At 43.9% G+C, this 10,869-nt stretch overlaps 1 protein-coding gene across 2 annotated transcripts; it reads left to right on the plus strand.

Moving 5' to 3' along the window:
* The first annotated feature begins 1,169 nt into the window (after positions 1 to 1,169).
* Positions 1,170 to 9,251, plus strand: LOC144154909 (AFG2-interacting ribosome maturation factor-like). Of its 2 annotated transcripts, XR_013319470.1 has the most exons (5): positions 1,170 to 1,540; positions 1,678 to 1,857; positions 5,564 to 5,676; positions 7,296 to 7,428; positions 9,098 to 9,217. XR_013319470.1 is itself a non-coding variant. In XM_077686025.1 (4 exons), the coding sequence occupies exons 1-4, from the start codon at positions 1,263 to 1,265 to the stop codon at positions 9,136 to 9,138; spliced, it is 612 nt and encodes a 203-aa protein (XP_077542151.1). In that variant the 5' UTR covers positions 1,172 to 1,262; the 3' UTR covers positions 9,139 to 9,251. The 2 variants fall into 2 exon arrangements, 1 of the variants encoding a protein (XP_077542151.1); XM_077686025.1 differs by lacking the exon at positions 7,296 to 7,428 and having other exon boundaries at positions 1,172 to 1,540; positions 9,098 to 9,251.
* Positions 9,252 to 10,869: the final 1,618 nt, after the last annotated feature.

Below are 10,869 nucleotides of genomic sequence, written 5' to 3' on the forward strand. Positions count from 1 at the left end.
CCTACCCTTTCCCGCTCCGTAGCCTTCCAGCGTGCTTTCGTGTCCGCCAGCCAGCGCCGCTTCTCGGAAACTATGCAAAATAGTGGAAAGTTTGTTTAGCGTTCCCGAGGCGGCGCTCCTACGCCTTCTTGTTTTTCACCATGCCTGTCTGTCTTGGTCTGTCACTGATAAAACTTCCTTTGTCACGAAGCGAAATCCCTTGCGCTGCCGCAGGCTGATGCCGGATTTGCGCGCTCATCTACTCGGATCACAGGCCCTGAAATTTTCTGAGTGGGGCATCCCACCTCTATCCCCTCCGCATTTAGGTATTGTTTTGACCCCGCTGTTCGCACTCCGCATCGGTACGCACTTCTAAATTTGAGGAAGTACTGTAGAAGCGCCAGGACAGCGTGGCGGGATCCCAGCTGCTTATCCTTTTGTTTCCTATAATTTTCTGAAGTTTACAAGCACGTGATATTATTGGAAAGTAATCGTAGAAGTGAGCGCCTGAACAAAAAACGTGCACGCAATTTTTTCTTATCTAAATACTCTAGAAAGAAAAATATCAGTAAAATAATGGCTGCCCCATCCGAAAATATCCTTTTTCTGTTAGCTATATGTCTACCCGACAATCAGTATGTTCTTACACTATTTCAGTCCGCCCCCGTCTTTATCTTTGGAAAAATGCAGCAAGTATGAAGCGAGCAACACGTTGAACGAGATCGCCACAGAACTAGCGCCCCGTCGTGGCTAAGATGTAAGCGAAACGGCCCTTGAAGCCCAACAGGCAATCTGACAGACACACGTCGTAGAAGTGGGTGCAGCGTTCGCGACTCGCGAGCAGTGACGTAAGGCGAGATGTCCGCCGGCACGCGCCACATAGCGGATCAGTGCCTGAACCAAGCGTTCCTACCCTTCCCATTGAAAAGCGCGCGACGCGTCAGGCAATGTTAATACAGGCGGCGTTGGTCTGGCAAAGCAAGCAAAATCTCGTTCACGAGGCCAGACGAGGCGATCAAGGCGGGTTTCTATGCAAGAACTAAGGTTTCGTTTCATAGCCTTGGCCACACGCGCCTAATAGTCAGGACAGTAATAATAAACGTTAAAAAATCTAAATAAAAGCATTGTGTTCAATTAGTTTTGCGTTTATCTACTTTTAAAGACAAGAAGAGCAAGGTGCTGATACTTTGGTTGTTATTATCATCATCATTTGGTCCCCATGAAAAAGGAAGGCGCACAGGCGCACTGGCTGGCGGGACTGGCGCTGTGGTTTGAGGGCTGCTATGATGGATGAAATAGCTGACTTGTACGCGGTACGCAAGTCTTTTAAGCTTGCGTTCTGTGCACTCAGAGAGCAGACACTGGCGTGGGAAAAGTGCATGAACAATTGCTCACCTCATCTGCGGGCAATCGCCACCCTGCGTGAAATACAGACGAACTGCAGGACAGCAAAACTCGTCGGCACTGAGCTCTTGAGCAAGTACCCGGACATCAGAGAGAGGGTGCTCTGTAATGTAGAAAACGAGCTGCTCGGAGAAAGGGACCGGTTGGAATCAGTCCTGTAAGTGGAGACCTCATTTTTTTTTAGTTCTGGTGAACCTAATGCTATTTTTGGGATGTCTTGATGTCGCTTGCTCACATTACACAAGTGCGAGTTTTGGTGCTACAAGCGTGTTTGTGATTGGGAGTGTTTTCCAGGAAAGATTTGAAGAAGTCTCAAAACATTCTAAGCAGTGCCTGCCAGCAAGCCATTCACGCTTACGAGCAACAGTCGCAAAGTTTGAGCGCTGAAGACATCTGCTACAGAAGTGAAGTCTGTCCATCCGTGGCTGACATGCTGGAATGGATAACATCTGCTGAACAAGAATTCGGCAGTCAGTATCCTTGGCCGCAGAGTAGAATGCTGTTTTTTTGTTTTTTTTTTGGCAATAATTGGTTACCCTTCACCTTTTCGTTCCAACAGCCAGTATTGCAAGCGATTGATATTACATTCTTATATTTGCCTCAAAATAACATTTAGTCTGTCGTTAAAAAATTAGCGGCAAGGGAATTCCCATGTCTGTAAGATATGAGTGCAGCTATGAATAAAGTTGTTAATGTGTGTTTATTGCGTTTCTGCTTGTGCATTGTTGTTGCTGTTGAGCGTAGGCCTTGTAACATTTGTGGTGGCATTGAAATTGGTAGATTTTGCTGCATCGTGAGTGAAAAAAAATTGCGTAGCCAAGATTTTGTAGCCAAGCTGGATTTCGCTTACTGTTTTCAGCATATCCAATCGTAGTGGGCCGGGCTTCTCTTCTCAGCCTTTTTCTTTTTTTCTTTCTGCGCTCTCTCTTTTCTGTGTTCGCGCCTCTAATTTCTGTACTACTCCACAGGGCAATGCAGATACCAACGCTTTTTTCAAGGCAGAGAGAGAGACAGTTTCTTGAGCAGTGTGGCCGTTGTTTTGAGGGTGATGGCACTTATTCATTTGCAGTTGCCCTTTTCCTTCATCCAATGTAATCTGCCATGATATTGACCTTGAAAGTAAGCCAAGCAGCAGGCAATCATTTTCACACTCCGTACTGGTACAGCCTCATCGTTGTGGATCTAGCAGAATGGGCAGTGCACATTCCTATGTTGCAGGCTGGTATGAATTGGAACATGCATTAGTGTCAGTTTAGCCATCGTTTTTTTTCTGTAGTACAAGGGCTGCAGGCATTTCAAGAATTGTTTTTATAGTGTTGCAGAATGAGGTACTTGCAGGCTAAACCAAACGGGAATTTTGCAGACAAAAACTCTGTTTACTTATAGACAAGTGCACAGGATCTTTCTAAAGGCGGTATTGAAAGGTGCTTAGAAGATAGCATGTTCAAAACATTTCAAAGTCAGTACAATCTACATGTAAATGAATAAAATCACTGGAAAAATTGCTGACTTAAAAATACTTTCAGTTCATATGATTAGAAATTAAATTAGATGTAAAAATGGCTAAAACTGTACAATTTAAATGCCATTTCAATACACTTACAAATTTTTAAATTTTGATTGTGTAAAACGGCCAATATCCAAACAAGTTGGGAAAGGTTTTGCAATTCTTGAGTTCAATCATCTATGTATTGCTTTTTTTTTTTTCAAAAGTGGTGCATCCTTATTCCAACATAACAATGATCAAACTGAGCCATAATTGCCTCTTAGCATTTTCTGCTTTTGGGAAACAAAACAGTGTAACTGGGAACAATGCATCAATTTTGTGCTTATATGCTTATAGACATATTCTTTTGTCAGCATGTTTTAGGAACTCTGCTTTCGTTGCTTCAAGTACTGTGTAACCCCGATGATACGACTTTCAAGGGAACGTGCAAAATCATCGTATGACCGGGGTGGCGTGTGATCGGGGTACAGGTAAATGCCGGCCTAGTAGACGGTATCATGCGACAGGTGGGCTAAAAACTGATTTAAACTACTATATTTGGCATGCTCTCGCACAATTTTCGGACCCCTAGCTAAAATCCCAAGGTAAAAGAAAAAAGAAATGCCTATTTGTGCCCCCCTCCTCTTCATGGCGTCTGTATGAACCAGCCAGACATGCGCCGCACGCCACGCGACCCCCAATCCGTCCGGCGCTAGCCCGCCAGCCCTGCACCTTGCGTGTTCAAGATTAGCTGGGAAGGCGGATGCAGCCGATCAGTGTATCTGTACATTTAATTTCCCTTATGCTGAATAGCAAACTTCCACAATAATAAAAAAAAAAAACTTAAAAGGGAAAAAGGCAAGTGTGAAACGGCCAAGGCCAAGCGAAACAAACGATAGTACGAGGCGGCGATGGAAAAACGGCAGGAAAGAAAGGAACAGAGCAACAATGCGGCTTTGAAAGACACTGATCAGCAGAGAGCAGACAGAAGGGGGGAGAGAGCATCATGAAAGGAAGAAACTTGGATCGAGCAGGCGAGGCAAGCAGAGGTGTTTGGTCATCGTTTTGGGGTTGTATGTGTTTTCACGTTCATCGGCTCGATGGGAGCTTCAAATTGGCTGTCCGTCGGCCACCTGGACTTTGACTTCTCGCAGTTGGCGTGTTGGCATTCTGCTGCTGCATGGGGCCGTCGAAGGTTAACTCCCACCCGCCAGTACCCGCCTGCTTACTTGTGTCTGTTCAGCAAGTGGTCTGGCCCGCCTGCGGACCTGCGGATCAAGCAGCGTCAAACGGGGGTTAAGTATAAAGAAAGGTTGGGATGAGGCGACAAAGCCGTGTAAAAGATGGGAAAAATGCTGGTGTATGCCCGCCAGGGTCTGTCATATGAAGCCGATTGTGTGCACCCATGCGTTGCATAATCAGGGTTTCTAAAAATGCATTGTTTTTATGGGGAGTTTGCCTGGACCGCAATGATCTGTCGTAAGAAGCTCATCATTGTTAGGCCTAGGCCTAGGGACGTATCATCGAGGTTCCACTGTAATGAGAAAATTAATTTTATCAGATGTATGAGCACTCCACAGTTGTACAGTGTACAAATTCTGCCTAGCACTCCACAAGTTGTACAGTGTACAAGTTCTGCCTATTGTTTATTAGTGAATTTATCAGTCTCCGTACTTGCTTACACATAGTGCATTTTACATTTGCAAATGGCAATTGGCAGATAAAAGTGACATGCCTATGAGGCAAGCTTGTTTCTCTTTAGATAAAGGGCGTCTTTGAGGGCACTTTGGTGTTGGGGGAAAACACTCCTTAGGACCCTATGTTAGGCAATGCTTCAACATATGATCCCTGGCAGTTTCTGTAATGCAACTCCAGTGGTTGACTGGCCAGCACCAGCGTTCTGCATCAGGAATTGAACATTGACTCTTCCATTCTGGGAACGTGTCACCGAGTTCCATTCCCATTCCATTCTGTACTCTTTGAATTACAGAATGGCAATATTGCTGCATAGTGGCTTTCTTGCTGTAGAGGAGGATGCAGGTAACAAAGGGGAAGGGAGACGAGTACTGACATAGATGCTGTGGTACAGGCTGTGGTACAGGGTACAGGCTGCACATTTTTCTTCTTCACCTTTACACTGCTTACTAACTGACATGTTTGCCCAGCTACTAAGGTTGCTTGGTTCTGTTGAAGCTGTTGCATGTTCAGGGGACATTGTATAGATGCAGATAAACATTTTTGGTAAAGAGGGCTTAGGAGAGCCTCCTGCTGCATCTGTGTCCTGGAGGCCTTCACTTCAAAGCTAAAAGCCGAAGAATTTGGTATACTAATACATTGCATGCTGTTGTATGGGCAGTCCTAATCGGTAAATAATACAAAAAAGTTATGGCTGATAACTCAGAATTTTTAGTTGACATTAGAAATTGGAATTAAAGCCTGGATACGTGCTCGCAACAAACACCATAATGTAGCGTTGTCTGCCCTTGTGTGACTGCTGCATTAAGGCAGAACAGTAACCAAGGTGTCCTACTAACCACCTTGGGAACAGGTACGGTCCTGCTGTCTGCATTTCACTGGGTAAAGGTATAAAAATTTCCTAGTACTTAGGTATCAATTACTTTCGATGTGCTCCCTGATCCATCGGGCACTCTTTATGTCATGCTCGCATCTGTATTTCCTGACCTGTGTGCATAGTGTTCATGCAAGAGAGCTGCTGCTAGAAGAAGCGAATTTTGGTGACGACTTCAAGACTGCAACTTTTGTAAAAGAATGGAAAGACGATGCAGCATTGCTCGAGTCCCTAAATGGTGAGCTTGTAGTCATGTAAGGATGTGTAAAAGCTGCGCAGGCGTGAGAATGTTGTGTTTTGGAGCATATGAGGCCATTCTGAACAACTAAAAACCCATCGTATGTACTGTTTACATTTTAGTCTTTGTTTACATGCGAAATGAAGTTTTGGCCATAGCTCATACTGCAGATGCAGCTCCTGCTATGGGGGTCTTTTATGTCACAGGCTTCAAGCAGCAGAGTTCAAAAATCAATTTAGTAACCATAATGTGGCAAGTTACAGGTATGTGATGATTATTTTCTCACATGAAAACGTTTGAAGCCATATACAGTACCTGCCCTTTTTAGCAACATTCTCTCTTTAGAAATATGTCCAAGTGTAAAAGATGGTATTAAAGATGTTTTAACGTATGGTTGTCGGCCAGGATAATGTCACGAGAGCATGTTTAGAATTGTGCCTACTGTTCGGAATAACCTATGCAAGCGGCATGGTGAACACTTCACCGGTTCACCAGAAATCGTCTTGGCTGCCAGTTGTTCAAAAACATCTTTTTTTTTTCTTTACTGGAAATATCCAGTCCTTCGTTACTTACCTGAGTATTATCCGGCACCAAAGAATGTTGTTTTCTACAAAAAAATATTATAAATAACGATAAACTTTCAAATTTCCCATCATCTGGCAAAAATGACACCAGGAATGATGTCATTTTAGCGGCAAAGCCCCTTGGGGGCTTGGGCTGTCAGTGTCTCCTGTCGTTGTCGTTGTCATTGTCATCGTAGTATCACGTAGTCACTGTACTAAAACACTGGGACAAATGTATTCCAACGCCTCACGCTAGAACGTAACGTGTACTAAAAGAACACACCGGGACGCTCGTTTTCCAACGCCTCGCACTAGAACACTTCATGCTTCAAAGACACGACAGTTACAGCAAAGCTTTATACATCGATACATCTCTATGGGCAAAAATGCCAAGGCGCCAAGAATACGCTTATAAATTGCATGCTTCGCCCTTCCCCATGTTTCACGTTGGTAGTGGTGGCCCAGGATTTTTTTTGGAATGTAATGAAGCGCAAATTTTTATGCTAACGTAAGTGCATTCGACCATTCAAGGGATGCTCTCAAGCAGAGATTCAGGGGGTGTGGGGGGGTGCCTTCAAAAGTTAACAAATACAGACAAATGAACGAACAAATTATTGTTTCTCTTTTTCGCAGTCGTCAGTCTGCATAATGAATGTGTAATGGCTGTATGTTGATCTCTTGTCTCCTAAAAGAATTGTGGGTGGTTAAAAGAACCACGAAGACAACATGCAACTTTGCTTTATTAGAAAGACTGGGCAGCTCTTACCCTGCTACAATTTTGTTTGGCAGGAAACGTTTCTGCCATCACTGAGTCATTAGGGGGTGGATTTTAAATTGCCTGTTTACTGCTCCACTATGTGGCGTTGCAAATTCCCTGTGACGTCCTTGGAGGAGCAGCCAAAAACGGGAGGTCAGTACACTGACTCGAAGTTGTTGCAAAGAAAGCAAAATTTTGGAACCGTTGATCAAGCCTAGCAAAATATAGCAGGCTGCTTCAGCATTGTAGTAACCCCATGCCAGGTAGCAGTGTAGCCATGGACTTTGTTCTTACCCCAGGATTGGATGACATGAGCTCACCTGAACTCTAAGTGCCCCGTGAAAAAATTGTGGGCGCAATGCCTTCGACTTCGAAAGGTATCGTGCTGTTGTGAGAGCCACTCCAGGGATGGCACAAAATTACTGCAGCTCAGTAGGTTGCTCATCGTGTTTGCCTCCAATTTATGCAGATTTTTCTTGCGTTATATCATGGTGATCATTTGTTAAAGGGGCCATGAAGACAAAATGCAAATTTGTTTTATGTGTTTTGTAGTGTCCCTAGCACTTGCCCAGCAGTAAACGATGCTTTATTCACTGAGAAATTAAACAACTTAAGCCAAAATTTTGATTCTGCTGCTGAATCTTGTATTTCGTGACGTCTGCGATGACGTATCCAGGGCAGGTACTTAAGCGAAATTTAGTATACTGACTCGGGCCGCAGTGAATGGCAAAGCGCCTTGTTTATCGTCAGTACTCCCAGATTCTCAGATGGTGCCACAATACCGCTCAGGACCGCTGTCCGCGCTAGCTTTGTTTTTGACCAGATTTGTACCTGGCTAATTTTTGATATGGTTGATAGTACTCGTTTCGTGAAACATAGGGTGTGCTCGACAAACAGAGCCACAGAAGATAATGTCGCTTATGCCATTTGGCCAATGTAAGTTCAATGTGCCGGGTGGCTGTGCAGCTATAGCCAGCATAGTGCGCGCAGTATGCACTTGTGCTTCTATGTTTACGTGTGCATTCGTAACTTCTAGTGTTTACCCCACCATTATTACTGCTATAAAAAGAATGTGCATTAATTTAAGTGCAAATAGCTCGTTCTGCAAGCTTGTAAGCCATGCCTAACTTGCATTTGCTTATGCCTGCTTCAGGCAATCGCACAGCTGCCCATAACACGTCATAGGTTCTAGTGTGGGAAATGAACTAGTGGGTCCCATGACCATTCTCTTTTTTCCTATTTGTACAGTTTATATGAGTGAAGTTTGCGTTAAAAGTGGTGTCAGTGTTATTCTAACGAGGCAATCTTTCAAATGAACCAAACTTGCATTTTGTCTTCATGGCCAATGTAAGTGTCGTGTCACCAAAAATTGACTTATTTTTGTTTGAAGCACTGTGAGCTTAAGTTGAAGCCCCTCAAAGCTATTTAAATAATTGGTTAATGTGATTAGCGTCAGCCAATCACGTGTGTCACAATGTAAGTGCGTGAAAGTAGAATGGGCCTCCCATTCTTCCATTTTCCTCAGCATTTAACATATGTCATTGCAGTTTGCATTAAAAGTGGCCTGAGTGTTCAAATCAGCATGAGTGTTATGCCCATGTGGCAGTCTTTTGATTGATGCAAAGTGGCATGTTGTCCTCACACCCTTTTTGTGCACCATTGAAGTTTTATTTCAGGGTTGCATTAGTGGCATGAGGAAGAGACTAACAAAAAGCAAATAAACTATCAATATTCTTCTATCACTTGATTATCTAGCAGCTTCTGTATGGGCTAGTTGTTGCCTTTTTTTTTCAGCTTTTAAAATTTTGTAAGCATCAACTTTGCAGTGCCATTGACAGTTATGAAGAGCCAAATGTCCTTCTGCAGTTGCATCAGTTTTTTCATCAGTTTGCATGGTAAAAGCATAGCCCTATTGCAACTTCTACAAATAATATTTTTTTGGTTAAGGTCTCAGGACCATAACGTCTTTTTTTTCTTAAGAATGATTTCGAGAAGTTTTTCCTGTGTATATTGTATCCATTTGGCAGGAAAACTTGTCAAAAATAATGGTATATAATTGTGTATACATACATGGCTTAATTTTTTTTCTTCCACATTTCAGATGCATTGGCAACTACAAAATTCATAATGGAAATGTCGTAGGCAGCAACTTAGGTGTCCGTAAATATGTCCAGGTCTTCAATGGTTCATCATATAAGATTCCATGGTCACCTGAAACATTCTACCTGTTAATAAAGTGTGTATGGTGTTAATATTTGCAACTTAGGAGTACTTTGTGTTCTTGAAGCAGCCCACCCTGACACCATTACTTGCATTTCATTGCACCATTGCAATATGTTGCAATTTTCAATTCCTTTTTTGCAGGTATGATCAGAAATCGATTATTTCGTTCTAGGTGATGGTTACCTCTTGAAAAGGGGAGGAGCCAAGTTTACAAAGCCATAGAAATGCATGTTGGGTTTGTACTTAGATGAAACAAATGGGAGCCGAGGGTGTTTGACAGTGATAATGACAGCCTGCTGCTTGCTCTCGCATTTTATGTAGGCACTGCATATTCAAAATTGACTCACTCAGTGTGCAATACACTCTGTTTAGTGGAGCAATGGGCACTGTTACTAAATAATATCAGCATCACAGAGAGCAGACAGTGGAACCTTGTGAACTCAAACCCAGGTGTTTAGATTTTGGTAGCTATCTCTTGGGGAACGTGTCCCCCCACAGTTGAAGTTGTAAAATATAATTCACCCAGTGTCAAGGACAATAAAAAAAATTCAGTACCATTCTACTGTAAAAGTGGATGACCAGCGGAGCTGCTTGTGGGTATTGGCTGGCCATGAAGACCTTCTTAAACCGCATTGTTGCGCCAGGGAAGCATCCAGCGGGATTGTAGCCACACCTACATCTTGCATTTTCCACTTACGCAGTATTGCGGTTCTGATGGGCATCGCACTTTCATTTGGCCAGCGCTGTCTGTATAACATTGCCTGTAAGGTCACTTCACCAGCGTGTGCCACACCATGGATGAGTGGCCAAAATAGGCGATCTAGGGGCCCTAAACCTGAAGGCTTGGAACTGCCACCTTGCCAAGGCTGGACAAACCCTGTAAACTAGTTCGTATAGTTTCCATGAGGTGGTGCTGCCCCGTGGGCACTACCCAGGCCGGTAGCACGCGGGGGGGTAGCGAGCGGGCAAGGGCAGGAGAGAGCAACAGGAAAGTGGCTGTTTGGCCATTATCGGCTGGCGTGACAGGCAATATTATGCAGGCGTTGTTTGCGCCCATTGCCGCCTATTTATAAATCGGCATTGCTGTGCAACACAATGTGGAAAAGCCAGCTTATTAAGACCAAGCTTACGCCGATTCCTTTAAAGGGGCCATGCAGACAAAATACAAGTTTGTTTGGTGTTTTATAGTGCCCCCGGTGCTTTTCCGACAGCAAGTGATGCTTTATTCACTGAGAAATTAATTCATTAAAATTTTGATTCTCCCGCCAAATCGTGTTTTGTAATTGTCTGCCATGACGTCACATGCACGGGTCTTCAAGTGAACTTCAGGTGCGCTGTTCAGTCTGCAATGGACTGCGGAACCTTGTTTACCATCATTCCTACTATATTGCCCCGAACCATGTATGGGTTTGCTTATTTATTGTTTTTACTGCCGGGCCACGCCCGGCTGTGTTATCTGGGTTCCAAGCAAAGCGCGTCTTCCATTCTTTATTTTTATGCCGCACGGGCTATCACATTCAGATAAGCAGTCGCCCTAACGTCGCTAGCCCAGAATAATCTTCTGTGATCTACAATGGTCTGGATGTGACTCGACGGTTCCAGAAACACTCGCGCCGAAAGATAAAAGCCTGCAGAGCAGACGCCGCGGCA

Source organism: Haemaphysalis longicornis, unplaced genomic scaffold, assembly GCF_048455015.1.
Source record: "Haemaphysalis longicornis isolate Haplotype H1 unplaced genomic scaffold, Haemaphysalis longicornis Haplotype H1 scaffold_1, whole genome shotgun sequence".
NCBI lineage: Eukaryota > Metazoa > Arthropoda > Arachnida > Ixodida > Ixodidae > Haemaphysalis > Haemaphysalis longicornis.

What these genes read in the sequence shown, in the direction of transcription:
- LOC144154909 (XM_077686025.1), top strand. Translation starts at nt 1,263, where the DNA reads ATGATGGATGAAATAGCTGACTTGTACGCGGTACGCAAGTCTTTTAAG. An exon ending in GACCGGTTGGAATCAGTCCT is followed by an intron (nt 1,541 to 1,677) that starts GTAAGTGGAGAC and finishes AGTGTTTTCCAG; the next exon opens with GAAAGATTTGAAGAAGTCTC. An exon ending in ATTGCTCGAGTCCCTAAATG is followed by an intron (nt 5,677 to 9,097) that starts GTGAGCTTGTAG and finishes TCCACATTTCAG; the next exon opens with ATGCATTGGCAACTACAAAA.